This window comes from Natrix helvetica (assembly GCF_964273705.1).
Source record: "Natrix helvetica genome assembly, chromosome: 9".
Lineage (NCBI taxonomy): Eukaryota > Metazoa > Chordata > Lepidosauria > Squamata > Natricidae > Natrix > Natrix helvetica.
In genome coordinates this window covers 16,591,905-16,617,417 of record NC_138560.1, presented here as the reverse complement: position 1 = coordinate 16,617,417, position 25,513 = coordinate 16,591,905, and the positions used below count along the sequence as shown (strand labels likewise).

Sequence of the window (25,513 nt, the reverse complement as noted above, 5' to 3'; positions counted from 1 at the left end):
CACATTGTAGTTTTCCAACATGTCTGGGAGGTGCTATTTGCAGAAGGCTATATAAGAAATGTTCCGTGCAACCTTCTCACTTTGCAGGGAAGTCAATTCTCAGTTGGGGAAAAGAATCAGTAGACTGATTTGTCCATTGTTTTATTTATTTATTTTTAATCAAAGCACTCTTGACACAGGATGCTAAACCAAACCATATGACAGTTCAGAGCCGTGATGGCAAACCTATGGCACATGTGTCAGAAGTGGCAGGCAGAGCCCTCTCTGTGGGGACACGCACCGTTGCCAGCTGCTCTTCTGGTTTCTGGAGTGCGCATGCGTGCTGGCCAGCTGATCTTCGCACATGCCCAAAGACCAGCTGCTTGGTGCAAATATGCACTCTAGCCACCTGGTTTTTGGGTTTCCACAAAGACCATCTGGCCAGAAACCCGAAAACCGGGTGGCCGGCATATGTATGCGCACAGGCCAACTGGGCTTCAAGTTTTCATGGCTTTGGCACATGCACATGTGCTCCAGTTTGAGCACTCAGTGTCAAAAAGGTTTGCCATCACTGGCTTAGAGTAATACATGAACTCCATGACTGTGAAAAACACTGTATATAAACACAGTGAGAATGACATGACTGGACTTAGCTTCACACATATTTTAATCTTCACTTTCAACTTACATTATTTAAGTGTTTAAAAGCCGCTGGAATATAAAGAAACATTTTTTAAAAGAAACACTTGGCATTCATTTTAGCCTTACAAGCAAGTATTTTATACTAAATGCTTACCAAATATTCTGGCAAATTTAATAAAGCAAATAAGTCTCTTTTTCATGCATTCTTGTGGCATCAGAGAGAAAGTCTCTTAGCTGTGTGACTTGCTGCCCTCCTGAAGACGGTGTTCAGAATCCAACAGCTAAGTGGGGGAACTAGATATTAAAAAAAAGATTCTTTTAAAAATGGTTTTCTATCTCAGTAATGCACTCTTAAATGCAACTAATTAGGATTGGTTTATACTGTATATAGTGGAGAGTTCATTCTGCAGAAGTGTGAGATATATACAACTCTTGCTTGCTTAAGTAAAGTTCTTGAATCCCCCTACATGGCTAATTCATATGCTTAGCCATAAGCATAGCTTACAAATGAAAATTACTAGGTTTACACAACACATCAACACCAAATCAGGCAAATTACATTCATGTGGGATCTGATTCTAGATAGCCAAAAGAGAGAGAAGCAAGTAGGCTGATTGTAACATATTCATATTACATATTCATGTATTCATCAATGAGAAAGATTTGGTTCTGAACTTTTTAATATGGTAGCATTCAGTATGATATGTATGGTTTGTTTGATTATGATTATTGACTGAATCTCCATAACGCACTAAGCCAAAACCAGACACCACTGCCCATTGAATGAAATGCATCTAGACCAGCGATTCTCAACCCGTGGGTCGGGACCCCTTTGGGGGTCGAATGACCCTTTCACAAGGGTTGCCTAAGACCACTGGAAAACACATATTTTCAATGGTCTTAGGAACCGAGACACCAATTTTATGGTTGGGGGTCACCACAACATGAGGAACTATATTAAAGGGTCGTGGCATTGGGAAGGTTGAGAACCACTGATCTAGACATTCTGGGACTTTATTTCTTTTTTTCTGGCTTTAGTTGAAGAACAATGTATGATTAAAATAGCTCATATCCAGAGCAATCCATGGCTCTGGAGCCGCATATGGCTTTTACATTCCTCTGCTGTGGCTCCCTGTCGCCCGTCGGCTCCACAATTGATAGGGCTTTCGGTTAGGACAGGTAGAGGAAAAAGGACACTGAGCTAGGAGGAGACTCTATGGTGGGGGAACCAGATTTCCGGTCGGCATAGGAAAAAGGACATCGCGCTAGGAGGAGACTCTATGGTGAGGGAACCGGATTTCCAGTCGACTCCAGAATTGAACGGGGGCTTCCGGTTTGGAACTTTGTGGCTCTTTTGAGTGTTTAAGGCTGCTGACCCTATGACATTCAGTTCAACATAACTCTGCTGCCAAGAAGCAAAAAGGAATCAGATCTTTATGTAAAGCTGACCGTCAAGACACAAAACTATAAAATATAATCCTACCTCCCAATAAACTTGATCATCGAAGTACTTTGTGACAGGAGGTGTTTTCCATAATTTGCAAGTTAAAATGAGACCTATAAAAATAAGTTGAAACCAGACCTGCATTCAGAATCTGAACAACTGCAAAAAATGTCTACAGTTTATCCCCGTTAATGATACCCAGCCAAATCACTGCATTTTGGGTCTTTTAGCTTCCCATCTAATTCTACATCACCAATCTCCCTAAGTGTCCCTTGCTTCATCTGATTTCCCCTTTATCCAAATCTGAACTGCAATTCTTTTTTCTCTAAAGTTTTTTCTATTCCATAAGCATGGGAGACCCCTGGATCCTGCCAAAAAGTTGCCATCAATATACATTTGCTCATGTAACAGGATGGAAGAAGCTTTTTAAAATAAATGCTTGATCTAAAGAGTTCCAGTGCTATTGTATCTTCTTTTAAATAGCAGAGAATAACATATACTTCCAGAAGGCCACATCAATTTTAACAACAACTATACAAGTATAGTCTGAAATGTAACAGCGTCCTTGTTGTAGTATTGAGATAAGGCAGCTGAGTTAGACCCTGACTTAGTGATGTTTGGAGTATATCTATTTAAATAATTAGGAGGGGTTAGTGTGACTACATTTAAGAAAACTTTCTGGCATTAATATATTGCCTTAATGTACATTTCTCCAATTCTTTGCTATTTCTATGGGTCAGGCATATGTGCACAGAAGTATACCACAAACTGTGTGTATCTTCTGTACTGTTTGCTGCAAGGAGGCAAATTGCTGGGAGGCAGAGGCAGATTTTTCTTTCTTGTTTTCCTCCCCAAAAGCTAGGTGTGTCTTATACTCCAAAAAATACAGTATATGTAATTTACTTTGAATTGAATTTAAACAAAACTGGACTATAGTGCCACAACATCCCCCTAGCTATGTTTTTAACTCTACAATATCCTTTTAGAGACATGATTTTTGCCAAAATACAGTTAAGGATCTGTAAATATATGGCAGGATTTGGAATGTAAAATAACCATGTTGCTGGGTTGCGTACACAAATGTCCAGTTGTGCAAAACTTGGTTTATGAATTATCCCACTTTTTAAAATCTCAGGCTTTCTTGTCCCCATCATAAGGAATGGTGAAAATGTTCAAGAAATCCTTCAGTTGGATAGTCAGTAACCAGTATAGGATGGTAGTAGTTTTAATTTCTGCCATCACATCTGACAAACTGAATTTCCCAGAAATCCAGGTCCTTTTATTACAAAAATCTGATCTATGTTAGCTTCACTGAATTCAGATTTTAATACAAGTTTTAGAAGGATGATTTGTCCCTTAAAAATTGGACAATCTTGGAGGACAATTGCAGACCCAATAAAACGCTTGTTGTCGTTGTTCTACTGACAGTGAAGTGGTTTTGTGATACAGACCTGTAAGTAGACCGCTGAATAGACTGAGGCATAGGCTCAAGCTGAGTGCACCAACTTCAATTAAAGCTGAATAACCAACTCTGTAGAGGTTCATAAAGAGAGAGAAATGTTCAAAATTGAGTAAAAGAAGGGAGGAGGGAGAGTCCGCTTCTGCTTTCTAAATATGATCTCTGGTGGTCCTTATGAACAGTTTCAGTAATTCTCAAACTTTCTTGAGGACACCATACTTCCTTGGGTATGGTACACCCAGGAGTTTTCCAGGTGTTGGCTATTTCTCTATAGCTGTTAAAACTGAATATTTCCTGAAACATGCCTAACTCTACTACAGGTGCGCAAAGATAATGGAGGTCATCTATCTTGTAGGGAAAATTGAAGAACCCAAACTTCATATATGAACCTCCAAATCACTTTCCCAAAACCTGAAGGTAATTCTAGGCTTGTGAGAATAGAGCGACTGAGTCAAGGTCACCTAAGGATTCCCACGCTTGAGAAGGAAGTTGTATATGGGTCTTTCCAGACTGATCCAACATAACAACAAGAATAAAATCTTGACAGGCTCAACACAAGGACAACTGGAATAATTCATCCAGAGTTCAGTTCTTTAGCTTTAAGAGCTCTGGCGGCGCAATGTTTAGAATGCAGTATTGCAGGCAAATTCTGCTGACCGCTGACTGCCAGCGGTTTGGCAGTTCAATCCTCAGGCTCAAGGTTGACTCAGCCTTCCATCCTTCTGAGGTTGGTAAAATGAGGACCCAAATTGTTGGAGGCAATAGGCTGACTCTAAGCCACTTAGAGAGAGCTGTAAACCACTGTGAAGTGGTATATAAGTCTAACTGTACATATTTAATTTTTTATTGTATTTTTGTGATATTCTCTATGGACTGTACACCGCCCCGAGTCCCTTCTGGGAGAGGGGGCGGTCTAGAAGCACAAATAAATTGAATTGAAATTGAATTGAAGTGTTATTGCTATTTGCTCATATCCAATAGACAGAATCTTGCCAGAGTAAACTCATACTGTTCTCATCCTAATGGATATATCTTGAGAGATCCTGACTCTGTTCCAACCCATCTCCAGACTTGCTGCTACTTGTCCTGCCCTTCTCCTTCCCCTCTTCCTGGGAAACTTCCATTTCACTACAATCCATCACACCAGATCCCTCTCTGTAGACATCCTCCTTTCACCTGATTATACAACATGTAATTGACTCTGATATCAACCAAGGGTTCTTAAAATGAATCAAGGGTATTAAAAACGGACATTCAGCTTACACTGAGAGGTTCTTGCTGTGGTTTGTTAGGATGAGAATAACGTGGAGTGTCCCTCCAAGCAAACTGGGCAAGCCGAAAGTGTAGAGAATTCCAGAAGTATCATGGATTTTGAGTGCTGGATCCAAGCGTTTCTGAGTTTGATAGGAAGAGGAATGTAGAAAAGGCAACACACAATAAGGTTTTTGAATTAGAAATTACAACAATCAATGTTTATTTGTAAACATACAGCCTACCCTCATATTAATTTTCTAGCCAGTCCCAAAGCTGGGCTTTAGATAGAATAGCCTACATGCCTACTTTCCACAAAAATGTGGAATGCACAGGCCTTGGCCACGTGGACTATGTGAGCATCATCATAATTACGGAAAAGACTAGCACGAATCCCGGACATATTCAAGAATATTTCCTCCAGAAAGCCAAAATTCTAAAGCGTCCCAGTTTGCTTGTTCCGTAACCAGCAATGAAAAGTTTTAAAACAGGGAGAGTTACCTGTAAACAGGCCATGCCAAGGACAGAAACTGTGCCTGCTGCCAGACCCAAAACCATTGCAATCCAAGGCTGTTGGATGTTGGAAGCGGAGAAGCCAAGGGCAACCCCACCTGCCAGCGTAGCATTCTGGATGTGAGCCTGAAAAAAAAAGAAGGAGGAGGAGGAGGAGGAGGAGGAGGAGGAGGAGGAGGAGGAGGAGGAGGAGGAGGAGGAGGAGGAGGAGGAGGAGGAGGAGGAGGAGGAGGAGGAGGAGGAGGAGGAGAAGAAGAAGAAGAAGAAGAAGAAGAAGAAGAAGAAGAAGAAGAAGAAGAAGAAGAAGAAGAAGAAGAAGAAGAAGAAGAAGAAGAAGAAGAAGAAGAAGAAGAAGAAGAAGAAGAAGAAGAAGAAGAAGAAGAAGAAGAAGAAGAAATCAGAGTCTGGGTTTAAGCTGAGTGGCCGCTTTCTGTTCATAAAAGACAAAATAGCATGAAAGACAAAATAGAAAGACAATAGTATCTTGAACCCTGACTGCTCTTTAGAAGGCCAGATCCTGAAGAGGAAACTCAAATACTTTGGCCACCTAATGAGAAGGAAGGACTCACTGGAGAGGAGCCTCATGCTGAGAGCAAAAGAAGAAAGGGACGACAGAGAATGAGGTGGCTGGATGGAGTCACCGAAGCAGTTGGTGTAAGCTTCAATGGACTCCAGAGGATGGTAGAGGACAGGAAGGCCTGGAGGAATGTTGTCCATGGGGTTGCGATGGGTTGGACATGACTTCACAACTAACAACAACAATTCTACTTTATGCTTAAGGTCTCTTGTGAGTTTCTCGCTCTGCCCACTATGCAGCTGTAGGCTGCGCCGTTCCTTATCTGAACACCCTTTAGGCCAGTGTTTCTCAACTTTGGCTGCTTGAAGTTATGTGGCCTTCAGCTCCCAGAACTGGGTGGGAAATTCTGGGAGTTGAAGTCCACACATCTTCAAGCAGCCAAGGTTGAGAAACATTGCTCTCGGCAGCATCTCTTCACCACCCCGTCTCTCTAGAGGACAGGAAGCCCTGGAGGAATGTTGTCCATGGGGTCGCGATGGATCGGACACTAACAACAATAATTTTGAACTAGGATTTTATTTATGTACTTGCAACTCCTTTTGCCTTTCAAGGAGGTCAGAGTGGTACATATGGTGTCTCCCTTTATCTTAGTGAAGGAATGTAGACCTACAGAAATGGGGAAGGAATGGCCAAGGAATTAAGGGGGGACTTCAAGAAAAGATTAACACAGTCCTGAGAAAGAGGAAAGGATGAAAAAACTCAAAATAACCCCAACCTAATTATCTAGCCTCACTCATTCTAAACCAAGGTTTTTCAACCTTAGCAACTTTAAGGTACGTGGACTTCAACTCCCAAAATTCCCCAGTCAGCATGGCTGGCTAGGGAATTCTGGGAGTTGAAGTCTATATAGCTTAGAGTTGCTAAAGTTGAGAAACACTGTTCCCCAAGCCCTGACATCTGGAGGGTGACAGGCTCAAGAGTATCGCTCGTCTGGCTGAGGAAACAGGTGTCTCACCATGCTGAGTTTTCCATTTTTGCTGGTTGCAATTGAGACAGAAAAAGCAGCAATGGTGCTTGTAGCCATGACAAAGTAGGTGTTGTAGATGGCGGTCCATTTTTTGTCTTCTTCCGTGATCAGGGCAGAGTTGAAGCTGGGCCAGAAGATCCAGAGAAAGAGGGTACCTGATCAACCACAAGAGGGGGGAAATGGTTAAACTCTCAAATGTAACCGAGCTCCAGTTTTCCGCGTGATGGGAGCAGAGCCATTGCTAGTCTACAGCGCTAAGTCTGGAAACACTTCCTTGGACAAATTAAATAATAGCTTTTGTGAACTTGCAGCCTCTTAATCAGTTAGTTGACCAAGGTACTATCTTTGCTTCCCATATTCACCAGTCTCTTTCACCCAGATGACCTCACTAGCAGGGGGTTGGACTAGAAGACCTCCAAGGGCCCCTTCCAACTCTGTGATTCTGATAAGACCTTGCATTATGCACCTTGCCTGAGGGGAAGGCTAAAGCCAAGCAGATTATCTCCTCAAACAAATCAAACCAATGCTTACAATTTGCCATTCCTTGCAACTTCTTCAAAGACATAGACCTCAAGGAAGCCTCTGATTTGATAAGGAATGGAAACGTGTAGTCCAGAAATATGTAACTTTATAAAGCCTGTGTGGCTTGCTTCTGCTTATCATAGTACTTCTCTCTAGCAATTTCCCCCTGTGTATCGTGAGCATACTACCAGGGTTAAGGCTAACAGCTTTGACTTGTAGAAGTCTACAGGCAGGAGTGGGATTCAGCTGGTTCGGTCCAGTGTGGGCAAACAGGTAGTTATGGCCAGTGGCTGGGCCCATCCGCACTATCCCGTCTTATACAATCACTGTGTTTTTGAAGCAGCATGAATGTGTGTAAGGCAGGCATGTGCGAAGCCATCCCGTCCTATACAATTGCCATGTTTTTGAAACAGCACATGCGCTTGCTCACATTTTCGATTTCTGGGCGAACCGGTTGTTAAATGATGTGAAGCCCCCCCCCCCTGCCTACAGGTGTGATGGGCATGTAGTCAGGATTCCCAAGAGGGACAGGCTGCATTCCAGAGGAAAAAATAGGCAGCAACATTTAGATAGTTTGGGAGGAAGAGGGTCAAGATAACTTCTCCCTGAAAGTTCTCAGAGTATATCTCTGATTTTGAAAATAGTTTGCTTCAGTTTGGTAAGATTCCCGTCGATAGGTGAGGAACAATAAAGGAAACTGCTTACCTTTACCTTACCTTACCTTTATTTCGATTTTTATACCGCCCCCTCTCCCCAAAGGGACTCGGGGCGGTGTACAGTCAAATAAAACAGATAAAATGAAAATACAAACATACAAACATAAAAACATAGAAGAGGAGGCAATACGACACTGTACGAAGTAAAGTAGATAAAAACAATATTTCAACAATCCTAAAAATACCCAATTAAAATTACCCAGTTAAAATATATCTGCCAGGAGGTGTAATAAGGTTATGAATGGTCCAGGCCGGCTAAACGGAACAGGTGAGTCTTAGAAGAAACACAGGGACTTTCTTGGTTTTTTGAGCCTGATCTCAGTCCCATTAGATGGCAGCAAAGATTTAAGTTTTTCTGCGTGTCTTTGCTGCCATCTAATGGGCATCTGGATGTTTTGCAGCCCAGATCTGGAAGTACTGGTATTATTGTCCCAACTTTGGATACTTTTTTAATCTACTTTTTTTTACTTTTTACTTTTTTAAATCTATGCTGAACATTTGATCTATCAGTCAGACTGTCAGAGTAAGTGGCAGAACCGGTACTCGCTCAAGAAGCTACGCAACCCAATCTCCCTTTGCAATGTTATGTTTGAAGAGAAATAACAGGTGCAAGTGGCTTACAATTTATGATGGACATGGAGGACTGCCTGTGTTAAGTCTGGAATTTATTCTGGCAAAGAGTGGACTGTTCTGTCATCTATCCTTCTATCAACCAGGGATCAGAATAAGTATTTCAAAAGGTGCCTCTGCAAAATGCTGATACCAGCATTTTATATTGCCGTTTATCCTCTTTTCACCTGTTCTTCTACCTTGATGAGTAGATTTGCACATCTTGGTTATTCCCCTAAATTTTGAAACACCAGGTTCCATGGGACCTTATCTGTTTGTTCCCCAGGAAGGGAAGCAGATTAGAGAGATTCTTGTAGTAGCTGTAGAACGCAATAAAGTACCGTATTTTCCAGCATATAAGATGACTTTTTAACCCCAAAAAATTATTTCAAAAATTGGGGGACTTATATGCCGGGTACACCAACAAACCAAACCAAAAGAAAAAGCAACGCCATCAAGCAAAAAGCCACGCCGCCACCAGCGCAGATGCCGGCTTTTCAATCGATAACCTCGACGCTCCTCGCCTGCATGCATGGATGGATGAGCGCTGGGATGGCTTAGTAAGGTCTATCTGGAGAGCTGGAGGAGGAAGGCGCTGAGCTCAAACTACGAAAGCCTGACAGCACAGAGGCCTTTAGCTGGCTCACCTGAAAGTAGGGGGTTGTCTTATATGCCCAGTCGCCTTATACGGCGGAATATACGGTAGCTAACCTGAACCTTTCACGTGTGGATCTGGTTGCTTGACCCCCCCAAAATGTGATATTACATGTTACACCATGCTACACCAACCCAACCCAAACCACCCATTGGCTGGCTTAATACACTATAAATCCACTCCTTGACTTGAAGTAACTTTTGACTTAAATTAAGCCCTTTATGTCAACAGGTAATCCTCATTTACCAACCATTCATTCAGCAACCATTTGAAGTTGCAACAACACTGAACAAGTGGTAACTACAACCAATCCTCAAAGTTCCAGCTGTTGCAACAGCCCTATGAGATTGGACAACCATTTGTCTGAAATGGTATAGGGCAGGGGTGTCCAAACTTGGCAACTTTAAGACTTGTGGACTTCAACTCCCAGAATTCCCCAGCCAGCTCTGCTCTGCTGGCTGGGGAATTCTGGGAGTTGAAGTCCACAAGTCTTAAAGTTGCCAAGTTTGGACACCCCTGGTATAGGGATTCCTGTAAGAGAAGTTGCAAGAAATGGACTAGAAGACCTCCAAGATCCCTTCCAATTCTGTTATTCTATTCTATTCTATTCTATTCTATTCTACTCTACTCTGCTCTACTTCTATTTCCTTTTATTCATATTCCATTCCATTCCTAATTCTAATTCTATTCCCTATGCTACACTACACTATTCTATATTGTATTCATATTCCATTCTCTATTCTATTCATATTCCATCCCCTATTCTATTCATATGCTATGCTATGATATCCAGTGCAGTGCAATGCTGTTCCATGCTATGCTATGCTATACATATTAGATTCTCTATTCTACTCTATTCCTATTCTCAGGTGACTGCAATTTGCCACCTTCCCTACCACCTTCCCACAAGCAAAATCTCGAGGTTATGATGGCAACTTTGGCAGTGCTGGGATTGCTGTTGCTGCTGCGGTCATGGGATGTTTCATTTTACGACCGCATCGCTTAGCGATGGGAATCCTGCTCTCGGTTGCCATTGCAACCCAAGGACTGCTCTAAATATTAACCCGAATTTTAAATAAAAGAGCATCTCCCTGGATGCTTGGTTCTTATGATTAGTTTTCAGTCGATACTGGTAAGTTGCAGGCAAGATCCCGACGCCAGTTGGATGGGTGTTCCCTGTCCTTGACCTTCTAGGAAGAATGAAGTCTGTTTATCTCTCTCTAAGCAGAAAGCAATGCCTCAGAGCTCTTTCTAAGATAGGTGGCTCGGAGCAGAGTCATAATCCTCCCCAGACAGGGCTCCCTGCCAAAACGTAAACAAATATCAACAGACTAGAGCTGGGTTTTACAGCTCCATCGGCATTCTCTTTCATGATCTGTCCATTTATCTGTAACTGTACTTGCACGGTATGCTAATCCTTAATTAAAGGAACCACGGACAAAGGCTATCTGCAGAGCATGCTCGGAAAGATCAAGACAACCACCACAACGGTATGATCAAAGCTTCACCTGCTTGGATAGGAAGAACGAAGGTATTGCCAAAGACTACACAATATTAGATAAACTGTTGATACAGACAGAAAACAGACTGATCAAAGTGCTGTATAGATTTTTGTTGGAATATAAACTAGAGGAAGATCATGTCAAAGAAAACATGGTCGCCTGGGCGAAAAATTTCAGTTACAATGTGGAATTGGCTAAGTGGGAAAAACTTTGGATACTTAATCAGAAATTAACATTGGCTACGCCGTATAAAGAAAATCTTTACAAGATGTTCTACAGATGGCATCTCCCGCCAGCACGGCTTTCTAAAATGTTCAAAAATTTGGCCCCAAATTGTTGGAAGTGTAAAAAAAACACCAGGCACTTTCTACCATATGTGGTGGACGTGCAATGAGGCAAAAAAATATTGGAAAATGATCCAATCATGGTTAGAACAAATGGTGGGAGAACAAATTATGTTTAAACCAGAAACTTTTCTCCTAGGCATAATACCGGAGAGGTTTAAGAAAGATACACTTTATCTAATTATACATATACTAAATGCAGCGTGCATAACCTATGCACAGCATTGGAAAAAAGAAAATACACCATCAGAGCTAGATATAATCAGAAAAGTGTTGGCCTGTGCAGAAGCAGATAGGCTCACTTTGGAACTTAAAAATAAAGGGGAATCAGAATATTTTGAGGTATGGAATAGATTTTATGACTGGTATAAGTTAAGGTGACAAGACTGGAACAAATGTATATATGGCGATCGAACAGAAGGACAGACAATGTATTAAGTAGAATAACTGTTAATGGTTGAAACCAGCTGTACATAATGTGAATATATGATCACCCCGACTCCACGGCATTGCATTGTTTTAAATGTAAAAACAATAAAAATATATTGAAAGAAAAAAAAAGCTTCACCTGCTTTTTGTGCGTGTCATACGCAGCGTGCATAAAAACAGCAGAATTTGGATAGCACTGTGGTGGTTAGTTAGTTTTAACTTTTCCGCCAATGCCCTGCAGACATCCTTGATGGAGTAAGTAACGATCGGTAGAAATAACCGATGCTAGGCCAGTTCAGAAGTTAACACTTGCTAAATTATCTAATCAATACAGTGCGGCTGCTTCACCGGGTAGCTTTTTCATCTGCCAGACTGAATGCTCTGCCTTCTGCATTATTGGAAGGGAGAATCCGTAGCAGAGCAGTGGAAGAGGATTAACTGAAGGAACATTGTCTGTGTAGTATTCTTGAACTCGAATAGGGCTTAGTAACAAGGTCAGCCAATGGGGGCTGAGACAGTTTGGAGCCTGGGCCTGGCTTAGCTCTGTAGCTCTGAGTCTGTGCTGAGCTCTAAACTAGTCTGCTGCTCTGAACTGAAACTAAAACTCCTCTCCTCTGCTTGTGTTTACGTATATTTGCTACCGCATTGGAAAACCTGCATTTGGTATCCTATACTTACTTCATGTATTATCTATAAAGAGATGTCAATGAATCCTGCTGAATCAGTTACCTGTGTGTGCTTTCTGGGTGTGATTGCTGCTGCAAACTCTGACAAACATGAGATGTTTGGTCTGGAGAAAAGATAGTTGTTTGAAGGTGTGATGATAACCATGTTCAGGTATTTCAAAAGAGAAGCTGCCAAGAAGATGGCCAACTCTTTCCCATGCCCATAGAAACCATGGCCAGAAATAACAGACGGGTCGCAACAGATTCAACTACCTAAATCAGCATTTCTAAACCTTGGCACCTCTAAGATGTTTTGAACTTCAGCTCCCAAAAAGTTGAAGTCCACATGTCTTAACGTTGCCAAGGTTGAGAGACGCTGACCCAGATTTACTTGACAATAACGTTCGTACAACGATAGAAAGTCTATTAACTGAGATTGTAAATTCGCCATCTTCGGAGATCCACAGGCTCTTGTGGATCCAAGCGCCAGGGCAATCTCAATTCTGAAAAGGGGGCCTGAATCCAGGTTGGAAGAGATCTAATGTCCTCCATAAAAGCCAGGAACTGAGTCACCATTACTATCATACTATAATACCTCTCGGTGTTAGCAGCTAAATTGTCAGAGTCATGCTGAAATAAGAGACAAAAGCCAAATGTCAACTGCTGAGCAATACGTCCTACGCTGGATGCCGTACAGCTGGCCAACATGGGAACCTCCTAATTTGGTGGGGCATGCATTCGTTTCGGCCCCAGGAAGGATGCCATTTGACCTTTCCTTTTGCCTAAAGCAGACTGCTTACCCAGCATTGCAAACATATCCGAGACGGGCCTGGATCTTTCCTTCTCAGCTTTCCGACTCAGCGAGGAGTGGTAGAGTGTCCAGGAGACCATTAAGCCAAAGTAGGCCCCAAATAAGTGGGCGTGCATCACGCTGACATGGCTCTGGATCTGTGGACAGCAAAAGCAGTCGCCGTTTCTTATGTGGTCAAGATGGAGCGGGGTTTCTCTGTGCCAGCCTATAGCATTCTTATTTATTAGTCTGTCAAACAGTGGAAGATAACAGGTATAAATATAAACATGGACATGAACGAAAGAAATGAATACAAATAAATGGGGACAGTAGGACAGGGACGGTAGGCACGCTGGTGCGCTTATGCACACCCCCTTTTAGGGACCTCTTAGGAATAAGATGCGGTAGACAGTTTAAGGTTGAAGCTACGAGGGTTGGAGGATGTAACAACGGAGTCAGGGAGAGCATCCCAGGCGTTCACCACTCTGTTGATGAAGTCATATTTGCTGCAATCGAGTTTGGAGCGGTTTACTTTGAGTTTGTATCGATTGTTTGCCCCGTGTATTATTGAGGTTGAAGCTGAAGTGGTCGTTGACAGGTAAGACGTTGCAGCAGACAATTTTGTGTACTGTGCTGAGATCCGACTGCAGGCGGCGCAGTTCCAGATTGTCCAAATTGTAGGAACTGAATATAAGGGAGGAAAACCTTCCGCAGGGATGATTCATCTTTCTTTTTTGGAATTGCTCCCCTGGATATTTTAAATGAATTCTCTGCTACAGTATTTTGGAACCTCGGCAGTTTTAAACTGTGTGGTCTTCAACTCCCAGAATTCCCCAGCCAGCATGGCTGGCTGGGGAATTCTGGGAGTTGAAGTCCACAGGGCTTAACGGTGCTGAGTTTAACAAACACAACACTAAGTCATCAAATATGGTTTCTAGTCCACCCTGGCTGGCTCCTATAACAGGCTAAATCACATCCAGAGCAATTTTTTCTTCTTGGTGCAAGATCCCTGTTCTTATGACTTTAAAAAGTCATAAGTCATACATTTAGGCAACAAAAACGGAATGCACAGGTACAGTATAGGTGGTACCGTGCTCAATAGTAGTAACTGTGAGAGGGATCTTGGAGTCCTAGTGGACAACCATCTAAATATGAGCCAGCAGTGTGCAGCAGCTGCCAAAAAAGCCAACACAGTTCTAGGCTGCATCAACAGAGGGATAGAATCAAGAGCACGTGAAGTGTTAATACCACTTTATAATGCCTTGGTAAGGCCACACTTGGAATACTGCATTCAGTTCTGGTCGCCACGATGTAAAAAAGATGTGGAGACTCTAGAAAGAGTGCAGAGAAGAGCAATAAAGATGGTTAGGGGACTGGAGACTAAAACATATGAAGAACGGTTGCAGGAACTGGGTATGTCTAGCTTAAGAGAAAGAAGGACTAGGGGAGACATGATAGCAGTGTTCCAATATCTCAGGGGTTGCCACAAAGAAGAGGGAGTCAAGCTATTCTCCAAGGCACCTGAGGGTAGAACAAGAAGCAATGGGTGGAAACTAATCAAGGAGAGAAGCAACTTAGAACTGAGGTGAAATTTCCTGACAGTTAGAACAATTAATCAGTGGAACAGCTTGCCTCCAGAAGTTGTGAATGCCCCAACACTGGAAGTCTTTAAGAAGATGTTGGATAGCCATTTGTCTGGAACGGTATAGGGTTTCCTGCCTAGGCAGGGGGTTGGACTAGAAGACCTCCAAGGTCCCTTCCAACTCTACTATTGCACTGTATTATTGCATAATTCTGCACTTTGCTAAGAGTTTGAATAAAAAAAAGACAGGCACAAGAAGAAGAAGAAAAAAAGCTGAAAACATTCCACATCTATAATAAAACGTGACAGTGTGAAAAGCTCCAGCTACCCAATCAAGCAGCCCCTCCCACATCCCGGATATGCCTTCCTTCTGCCCTGTCCAAAAATATGTAAGTGTTGAAAGGTAAAGCCGTTTAAATGGCAATTCCACTCTTCCTGCCCTCTGATGGTAAACTGCAGCTCACAGCTTACAAATTACCCGTATTTTTCGGACTATAAGATGCACCAAGATTTTGAAGAGGTAAATTTTTTTAAAAAAGGTTTTTGCACTCTGCAGGCCTCCCAAACCCTCTGCACTCCCCTTTTTTGTGAAAAATGGGGCATGCAGAGAGTTTGAGAGGCCAGCAAAGTAATCCTGGGGCTGGGAGCCCATTCGTTCATTTTTGCCCTCCCCAGCCCCCAGGAGCACTTTGCAGGGTTCCCAAACCATCTGCATGTCTATTTTTGTGAAAACGGGATGCGTGGGGTGGAGTTTCAGGAGGCCAAAAATGCTGTATTCGGTGTATAAGACGCACCCAGATTTTCACCCTCTTTTGGGGGAAACAAGGTGCGTTTCATACTCCCAAAAATACGGTACAATAAGGGTAGTCCTCAACTTACAATAATTTAGTGACCGAAGTTACAATTTCATGGAAAAAGGTGACTTACAACCATTGTTCACACTTATGACCATTGCGGCATCTCCATGGTCATGAGGTTTACATTGGGATGCTTGACAACCGATTCACATTTATGATGGTTATAGTGTCCTGGAGTCATGTGATCTGCTTTTGCGACCTTCTGACAAGCAAAGTCAATGGGGAAACCAGATTCACTTAAACAACCAGGTTACCGATTGAAAACCGGCAGTGATTCACTTAACAAATGTGGTGCGAGAAGTTGTAAAAATGGTGCAAAGATCACTTAACAAATGGCTCACTTAGCAATATAGATGTTGGGCTCAATTGTGGTCATAAGTTGAGGACTACCTGTATCCTGCTTATACTGTGTGCAAAGTCAAAATCAAATTGCCCACATGAAAGATTAATCTGACCAATCACTTATGTCAGGGGTGTCCAAACTTGGAAACTTTAAGACTTGTGGACTTCAACTCCCAGAATTCTAGGAGTTGAATTCTAGGAGTTGAAGTCCACAAGTCTTAAAGTTCCCAAATTTGGACACCCCTGACTTATGTTATATGTTATAAAGTAATGTGAATTGTTAACTAAGCCAGGGGTCTCCAACCTTGGCAACTTTAAGAGCTGTGGACTTCAATTCCCAGAGTTCCTCAGCCAGCAAAGCAAAGAAGCTCACAACTCTTAAAGTTGCCAAGGTTGGAGACCCCTGAACTAAGCCACTGATTTGCATAAAAGGGAACTGCAAACGTTCCCCTCGCACATATATGCTAGTCGCTCCCGACTCTAGGGGGCAATGCTCATCTCCGTTTCAAAGCCGAAGAGCCAGCGCTGTCCGAAGACATCTCCGTGGTCATGTGGCTGGCATGACTAAACGTCGAAGGCGCACGGAACACTGTTACCTTCCCATCAAAGGTGGTTCCTATTTTTCTACTTGCATTTTTACATGCTTTCGAACTGCTAGGTTGGCAGAAGCTGGGACAGGTAATGGGAGCTCACTCTGTTATGCGGCGCTAGGGATTCGAACCGCCGAACTGCTGACCTTTCTGATTGACAAGCTCAGCATCTTAGCCCCTGAGCCCCTGAACTGATTTGAATGCATTCTGCCAAAGGGACAGAATGCATTGCTTTGCTTTGCTTCGTACCTGCAAAAATGTCACAGCCAGCCATCTGTTGACGGTGAAGACGGTCACTTCCACCACAGCCATCCAGATCAACTGCATGAGATTGGCTTTGCCCAGTATTGCTCCAGCTGAAATCAACACTGTGGTGAGGCTCATAATGGCAGTTAAAATACTAGAGAGGAGAAAGAGAGAGAGAGAGAGAGAGAGAGAAAATCAGCAGGATGTTATGAGATGATGAGATTCTTTTCCAGTCAAATCTAGAGTTTTCTGCTTTCTCTATGGTGGTTTTCTCAATGTGTGTTCATGGTGAGTGCCTTTGAGGCAATGGATCTCGACCTGGGCACCTTTAAGATGCGTGGACTTCAATTCCCAGAATTCCCCAGCCAGGGTTTTTTGGGGGTAGTTGAAGTCCACACAGCTTAAAATGATCCAGGTTGAGAAACATTGCCTTAAGGTAACATGTTCCCCTAGAAGTATATTTTACAGAATTAATAGCCCAAATAATAAAACTGTTACATACATTGTGATAGTCCTGTAAAAAGCACTATGTAAAAGCACTTTGAAGCGGTATATAAGTCTTAAGTGGGAAGGAAGGAAGGAAGGAAGGAAGGAAGGAAGGAAGGAAGGAAGGAAGGAAGGAAGGAAGGAAGAAGGAAGGAAGGAAGGAGCAATAGGCTGACTGTAAACTGCTTAGAGAGGGCTGTAAAAGCACTATGAATACAATACAATGGCAGAGTTGGAAGGGACCTCCTGTAGGGAGGGACCTCCTGTAGGGAAGGGACCAAGAAATCAATAAGTCCCTATATTGGTGTAACAAATGTCACGGTGTCCCTGATCAATCAGAACACTTGTTTTCAAAAAGGACTGCTCAATTGAAACAAACAAAAAGTTTGCAAACATTGCTAAATCAGATGTAAAAAATAATTTTGGATTTGCAGGAACATTGTTCCCTTAAAGCTAGGGGGAAATATTAAAAAAAAGGCTTGGCATATGTATGTAACAACCTCTGCTATCATTGCTCCAATCAGAGGTGGTATTCAGCCGGTTCTGACCGGTTCTAGCGAACTGGTAGCGGAAAGTTTGAATAGTTCGAGAAACCGTCAAATACCAGCTCTGACTGGCCCCGCCCCATCTATTCACTGCCTCCCGAGTCCCAGCTGATCTGCTAAGTCTTCTTTTGTTGCCCTGAACAGAACGGAGCTGGAAAGCAGGTTAATGGGGTGGGGAGGGAATGGAGATTTTGCAGTATCCTTCCCCCTGAAGTGGAGTGGAAATGGGGATTTTGCAGTCTCTTTCCCCCAGGAGTGGGGAGGGAATGGGGATTTTGCAGTATCCTTCCCCCGAAGTGGAGTGGAAATGGAGATTTTGCGGTATCTTTCCCCCAGGAGTGGGGAGGGAATGGGGATTTTGCAGTATCCTTCCTCTGGAATGGAGTGGAAATGGAGATTTTACAGTATCCTTCTCCTGGAGTGGGTAGGAATAGAGATTTTGCATTAACTTTCCCCTGGAGTGGGGAGGGAATGGAGATTTTACAGTATCCTTCCCCTGGAGTGTGGAGGGAATGAGATTTTACAGTATCCTTCCCCTGGAATAGGGAGGGAATGGAGTTTTTGCAGTATCCTTCCCCTGGAGCAGGGAGGGAATGGGGATTTTACAGTATCCTTCCCCTGCCACACCCACCAAGCCACGCCCACCATACCACACCCACCAAGCCACACCCACAGAACCGGTAGTAAAAAAATTGAATCCCACCACTGGCTCCAATCTACAACAGCCCTCACCTCATGCCAAATCTTACATTTGATTCTTGACCGTGAAAGAGCTCATTTTGTCTTATGATGCCTAAGACGAGATCATTAAAAGAAAACGGGGGGAGCGGGGGGAACCAGAACAGTGTCTATGCATCGTGGATATTGTTTTGAACAGAGAGAAATCTGACTCATTTTTTTTACAAGCGTCAAAAGAGGTTTATGGCCCTGGTGAGATGCAAATAGTAGGAGATGCCTTCACGGTGATGTGCACATACATTAATCCGTTCACCCACACATTCTGGGGCAAATGCATGCGTGTGCATGGGGACAGAAGTGTCATCTATCAGGGGAGAAGATGGAGTGCCTAATTAAAAAAGGGACAGGGTCATTAATTTTGAAATCATAAATAATAGGGGCACCTGTGCAAAGCTAATATTTAATCAGACCTATTGCCTCTTGGGTTCAACGGTTTGGAAGGAAGCCACCCTTAGGAGGTGGGGGAAATAGGGATGTCTGTTGTGGCCCGCCAGTGGCCATCAGAGCTGGCAGCTGATTCGGACAGTGAGGAGGTTGGGGAGGAACCTGGGCCAGTCCTGGAGTCTTGCGAAGGCTCTGATGAGGGCTCTGTGTCGGAGGCAGAGAGGGGACCAGAGCCGTATGCCAGTTATCAGCTGCCTTCAGAGTCAGACATCAGTGAGGCAGAAGAACAGCTGGAGCCTGTTCCCAGTGTGCGCATACACAGAGTTGCCAGATGAAGGGAACAGGTGAAGAACAGGAGTCAACTTGGGAATAAAGCCACAGGTGGACGATGAATGGCCCCTCCCAGAGGAAATAAAAGAGGAGCGAAAGGGGAGTGGAGTTTGCAGGAGACAATTAGTTCGCTTAATTGGTTCCTGACTCTCCGAGACTCTTTGCCAAGTTTTGCAGATATCTGGTCTGGCAGCTCTCCAACCCTGATAAGGTCTGTGACTCTAAATCCTCCCTTGAAAGACATTGCTGGATGTGAATGAGCCGAATACACTGTAAATTAATAAAATGTGTTTTTGTCAGGTTAGAGTTAATCAGAGGGCAGTGCTCATCTGTTTCTTAACAAAGGGAAGCAATATTGTACGGAAATATTTCCATGGTCATGTGACCAGCATGATTGTACGCCGAGGCACATGGAATATTGTTACTTTCCCACCCAAGTGGTACCTATTTACCTACTTGCATTTGTATGCTATCAGACTGCTAGGTAGACAGGAGCTGGGCATTTGTGGGTTCCGGATCCCATCGCAACCGGTACACTGCGACGGGGCTGGGTGTCCACCATGTGCACGCATGCATACACACCCACTGCCCATGACGCTCCAGCTGCTCGGCAGATTGTCGTGCTGGTGCCATACACTCGTGGGCATGCGCAAATGGCCCGGTTGGGTCAAATACAGCTCAGGAACACGGGCGGGAGGGTGGGCCCTCCGAAGCATCATACCGGAACGGTGCCTGCTGCTCCCAGCAGGCACCGGGACGCCCGTACCAGGGTGTACCGCCCGCAATTCACCACTGGAACTGGGACAAGTAACTGGAGCTCACCTCATCAGGCAGCATTCTTGGGTCTTGAACCCAGGATGTCAGCTTTCCAGCTGGTCTGTATTCCACCATGTTGCCTTGTATTCATCCATAGATCCATCCTGTCCGTCTATCCCCTGTTTGATTTTGTTTTTTAACCTCTCTTAAAAAGTGCACTTCTGCGGGAGGTTTTGAAATGTATTTATAATCAACGCAAATGTCTTCAAACACATTGTGCTGAGTCTCTTCAGAGCTGATAACTGAAGACGTTTGAGAAGGACTAGAAGATAAGAGGTTGCTAAACTCTCGTCTTCACCTATCAGGATTCTGAAAGTTGAAATCTCCAGTTTGACAGTGACTGAATGCTGAAGCCTTCGATCTCTTCCCCTGCTAATCCCGCTGCAATTCTAAACACAACAGAAGTCCCACTGATTGGGGGGGGGGGGGGGCTTATATTCGGAACAAGTCGGTTGTTGAGACATTCCTAAAGAAATACTGCAACTGAAGGCCAGGCTCATCCTGCTGTTATGTAAGATCCCGCCGAGCCTTTTTGCCGCTGCTACATCTTTTCCCCAAATTTGGAAATATTGTGTTTATTTTAGAAATGTGACTCAGTGAAACACGGGGGAGAATGCAGATTGGCTCAGTCTGTGATGTAATGTTTTCAAACAAAAACACAACAATGTATTTGCTCAATATAAAAGACTAACTGAAGTTAGCATTTCTTTATATGTATACACGCTAACTTTAATATCTACAATTGAATTCCACGTTTGCTGTGAATACTTTGGCGTGTTAACTTGGATCCTGGTCGTTACTCTTTTTAAAATTATCCTCCTCGGATACTTTTATAAAAGATACTCAAGGTTAGTACTTAGCGTTTGTCAAGATCAAATTTACTAAGAGTCAGAAGCAATTAATTTCCCAAGATTATTCTCTAGACCCATGATGGCGAACCTATGTCATGCATGCTCAAAGTGGCACACGAAGCCATGTCACCCGGCATGCTTGGCCTTACCTGCTTGTCTTCTGGGTTTCTGGTGACCATGCATGCGCGACGATCAGCTGTTCTTTGCACACACGGCACTGCTGAAAACAAGTGTGTGCATGCGTGCTGGCCAGCTGATTGTCGGGGGCGTATGCACGCCCAAACCCAGAAGTTAGGCTTTTTCAGAGCGCGATCCCTTTGCACATGCGGCAGTGCCGAAAACTGGCCTGCGCATGTGCACCAGCCAGTTGATCATTGGGTGCACATGAATGCTAGAATCTGGAAGTTCGGCTTTTTGGGAGACCGGCCCTGATGAAAAGTTTCCATGTAACCTTTTTGGCTCTTTGTGTCGAAAAGCTTTGCCATCACTGCTCTAGACTGACTGGTTCCTTTGCCTCTCAGTAACGCAACCCTTGAAGATATTCCTCAGGGATGACCACGAAGCGGGGAGGTTTTTTTTTTTTAAAGTCATGTTTGTGACAGGCAGGCAGGGCTTGATTGCATGATTGTGGCCACCACCTGGATTTTTTTTTTTAAATCCCCCACAAACACCTTCGCTGGGAGACGAACGGGAGCAAATCTGTTTCCTTACTCGAGCTATTGAGGACAGCAAATGGGGCACACCTACAGAAGAGGTTGTAAAAAATTTTGAAACCCACCACTGACCCTATGAGATGAGGTGGACAGAATTCCTAGCCAAGAACTAAGCTCCGCGTCCTTTGACCTCTACCTTTGCAGATTTATCCTGATTTTCCCAGCTGAGAAGTGAAAGAGGAATCCATCAACAAGCACGGCCCACTGAACTCCGAGGGCAGCGAGGAGAAGGTTGAATCCGATGCTGCTGAAGCCGTATCTCTGCAGGAAGGCCAGGAAATAGGCAAACCCGAAAATCACCATGAGGTTGACATCTTGAAATACTGTAGGGAACAGAGAACATTTCTGTCAAGGAGGCCTGGGGAGCCCATCCAGGAGACCCAGCTGTAATCCCCACATCATACTGAGCCAGTGGTGGGTTGCGGATCCCGGTGCAACCGGTACAGTGCAACGGGGCCCGGGGTCCACCACATGAACGCACGCAGCCCGCGCATGCATCCTTACCTCTTGCGATGCTTCCGCGAGCCTCCGTGATGCTCCAGCTGCTCGGCTGGGAGAGCTCAAATACAGGTAAGGTGCTCAGGTGGGCAGGTGGACCCTCCGGAGCATCGTACCAGAACGGTATCCGGGCAAGCACCGGTACACCCGTACTGAGGCATACCACCTGCAAGCCACCACTGCACTGAGCCTTCATGTGGTTTGTTTGGTTTCAACTCAGCTTGTTGGGTAATCCTAGCCATAGTGGTTTATTCTCAAATCACGGCTTAGAGGAAGGGTGGGGAACCATGATGGCTCCTTTACAATGATGGCTGAGGAATTCTGGGAGTAGAAGTTCACAGGTCGTAAAGGGGCTGGAGCTTAGAGTGAGATGCATCAATCTAATCACTGATTGGTGCTATCTGTCAATTGGCTCTTAAACCAAAGGATACATGGACTTTCACGCTTTCAATTCCAGGCATTCCATGTCACTGCCTATATGCACACATATGCACACATAAGGGGATGCAGTGGCTCAGTGGCTAAGACGCTGAGCTTGTTGATCAGAAAGATCAGCAGTTCGAATCCCTAGCACCACATAAAGGAGTGAGCTCCCGTTACTTGTCCCAGCTTCTGCCAACCTAGCAGTTCGAAAGCATGTAAAAAATGCAAGTAAAAAAACAGGAACCATCTTTGGTGGGAAGATAACAGCTTTCCGTGCACCTTCAGCCACGGAGACGTCTTTGGACAGCGCTGGCTCTTCGGCTTTGAAACGGAGATGAGCACCTCCCCCTAGAGTTGGGAACGACTAGCACAGATGTGCGAGGGGAACCTTTACTTTTACCTTTTATGCACACATATGTTCAGGAAAGGCAAGAAACATACTGCTCTCTGTCCTTTATATGTATGCGCATATTCATAAACGCATACACATCCCTCACTCCCCTACTCCCTTCTTCATTCAAAATAGAAGGCTCTGTGCTATAAGCCACAGTGTGCTGTAACCATGATTCATGCAGATCACAGTGGCCCAATTTGCATATACTGCTAAGCCACAAAACATGGTTCTCAAACTGCAATGGGCAAAGTTCAAAACTTTCGTGAAGTGTTTGCTTAACTTCGGCAACTTCCAGATACCTGAACTTTTATTTATTTAAAACATTTATACAGCCGCCCAACTGATAACTAACTTCTTAGCAAGGAGTTGAAAGGATAATTCTGGGTGGAGAGTTTCTATGGGAGTTGATAGCAAGGAAGCAAAAGTAGAGGCTGACAGCACCTTTTGGGATAATCTCCATAGATACCTGTACTATCCTTGTCTGAAATCATTATTTCATTGTAGTTTATTGTAGGTCTGGGCTGCAAGGTACAGAAAGCCACTAGATGGCAGCAAAGCATTAAGAGGATTTGCTGCCATCTAGTGACTATTGGGATATTTGCTGCCCAGCTGTTAATTTCATTCAAGTAGTTGTACACCCCTTATACATAAGGGAATATAGAACAAGGAACAATGAGGACGGGAGGACGGGGCCAACCAGAGGTAGTATTTGCTGGTTCTCCAAACTACTCAAAATTTCCACTACTGGTTCGCCAGAACCGGTCAAACCGGCTGAATAACACCTCTGAAAAGATGTGCCAGAATGCTATGCATTATCTTGACATTTTTGATCATGCAACAGACACCCCTGTGGGACCTTGTGCTCCAGATAAATACCCTACCATGTTAACTAAGAGCAAGAGAAAATACTTTAATGCAATCAGACTACAACTGGGCCCTACAAAACCCCTTTCAGGCCAAGGATTGTATTCCACTTTGAACAGCAGAAAGGACAAGGAATAAGAACCAAAACTAGATAAGAGTTCATTTAAAGTCAATACAATTCAATTAATGCTACTTTGGGTCTGAGGGTGAAGGCGCCAGACCAGAAACCAGGAAAGTGTGAGTTCTAGTGTAGCCTTAGCCATGAAAGCCAGCAGGGTGACTTTTGGGCCAGTTCTTCTTTCTCAGCCCCGCCCACCTCACAGGAAAAATAGAAGGTGGAAGGAGCATTTAGATACGTCTGTCCTTTTGAATTCTTCATAAAAACATACAAAAAGGTGAGATATAAGTAAATAGCAAACAATTTCACCCTTCGTTTTAAAAAGTAGAATCTGATAGCAATTTGGCAGGAGGTTGGGCCCGGGACAAATCTGAGGTTTTTGGGGGGCAGTGAGGCTCTCCTCATATTTGGACCGTGCATCTCTAGATTGTGCCAAAGACTCTTCAGGAACTCAGCTACACATCTCCTTCGATTTTACCTAAAGATGAAGAACATTGGTACTAAACCTGTTTAACTGTCTCCTCTCCTCCCAAATGGGCTGTACCTAGTTAACAGTGTGGATTTCCTCACAGCTGGGGAGTTGCAAGAGGCCGCACAACTGGCAGCCCCATTTCCGGAGAAGGAACTTAGCTGAGATACCACCAGCCTTTACGTAACCTTTGAGGGGCAAACGACATGGGTTTTGTAATTTGTTAACTAACAAAGTTATTTTGTATTTTAATCAGATGTGTATTCTTCCTTTTAAAGTGATGTTCGAGGTTGATTAGCTTTTAATATCCCTAAACCGATAAACAAGCTGGAGACTAGCTCCTGATAAGGAAAGTTTGTTAGTGCAAATTGGGGTCTGGCTTATCTCTTGTGAACCCTAAACAACCTTTCTCCTTATTCCAACTTATTCCCCTTCAGACCTCATTTTAATAAACATGTATGCTATTATCCTGTCCAATCAACTTTCCTCTTTCAGACTTCTTTGTTATGCTAACTATAAAAGGGGATGCAAGCTAAAGATCGGGGTTCCCTCTTTGAATGAGGAATCCCTTTTGCCTGAATATTCTGATAAATTATGATAAAATGGTCTTCCTGTCTCGGTTTGTCTCATTGGAAAATGTGCACACCGAGGCACCGGCCTGAAAAAGCCTTGTTTGGCCATCACCTTCCAATACCACCAAAGACAGTCTTCAACCCCGACAGCAAGCGAGCAATCTTACCTGGGTAGTCTCTTGCAAGATTTTGACTGTGGTCGTAGGAAACGAAGAAGCCAAACACAAGGATTAAAGCCGCTTCCAAAAGAAGAATGAGCACAGGGAGACGAATCCGGAGATTGGGAGGATACTGGGAAGACATCGTGGCTTAAAAGAAAAGCAGCAAAACAAGGACCAGGCAAGCCTCAATGCAGCCCCTTTGGTTCAAACGTTCCATGAGTCTCCACTGGATTAAAAAAAGAACGAAAGAAAAGAGAAAGCTGTGAAGGAGATAAGAGTTCTTAGAAGGAATTAGCAAAGCGCATAACCCTTATCTAAGACAGGCCAGGGGACTGCTTGACCTGTGCTGACAAATGTTTGATTAGTATTGAGCAAGCTGATTGTCTGCACTCATGAGAGTCGTACCAAAATGTGTACTATTGAAGACCTCCCAGATGTAGACACTTACGTATTCTCATCAACTTTGTGAG

General features: G+C 43.8%; 1 protein-coding gene across 3 annotated transcripts; it reads right to left on the bottom strand.

Annotated features, from left to right (window-relative positions):
* Window positions 1–36: 36 nt before the first annotated feature.
* On the bottom strand, window positions 37–25,448 carry LOC309396655 (RH-like protein). Of its 3 annotated transcripts, XM_081961970.1 has the most exons (10): window positions 25,050–25,279; window positions 21,681–21,867; window positions 16,685–16,835; window positions 13,075–13,222; window positions 6,821–6,987; window positions 5,277–5,414; window positions 4,788–4,918; window positions 3,517–3,596; window positions 2,105–2,178; window positions 37–915 (listed from the first exon to the last, which is right to left on the bottom strand). In XM_081961970.1, exons 1-10 carry the CDS (start codon window positions 25,183–25,185, stop codon window positions 889–891), a joined length of 1,239 nt encoding a protein of 412 aa, XP_081818096.1. In that variant the 5' UTR covers window positions 25,186–25,279; the 3' UTR covers window positions 37–888. The 3 variants fall into 3 exon arrangements, with proteins under 3 accessions (XP_081818096.1, XP_081818095.1, XP_081818097.1); XM_081961969.1 differs by lacking the exon at window positions 37–915 and having other exon boundaries at window positions 923–2,178; window positions 25,050–25,448; XM_081961971.1 differs by lacking the exons at window positions 37–915; window positions 25,050–25,279 and adding an exon at window positions 24,348–24,494 and having other exon boundaries at window positions 923–2,178.
* Between the last annotated feature and the right edge of the window lie 65 nt (window positions 25,449–25,513).

Bases quoted from the DNA above. Each gene is read 5' to 3' on its own strand.
- LOC309396655 (XM_081961969.1), bottom strand. From the start codon at position 25,185: ATGTCTTCCCAGTATCCTCCCAATCTCCGGATTCGTCTCCCTGTGCTC. The intron at 16,836-21,680 runs GTAGAGGTCAAA...TCTCCTCTCTAG, and splicing joins ATCAGGATAAATCTGCAAAG to TATTTTAACTGCCATTATGA. The intron at 6,988-13,074 runs GTAAGCAGTCTG...GTGGTTGATCAG, and splicing joins GGATATGTTTGCAATGCTGG to GTACCCTCTTTCTCTGGATC.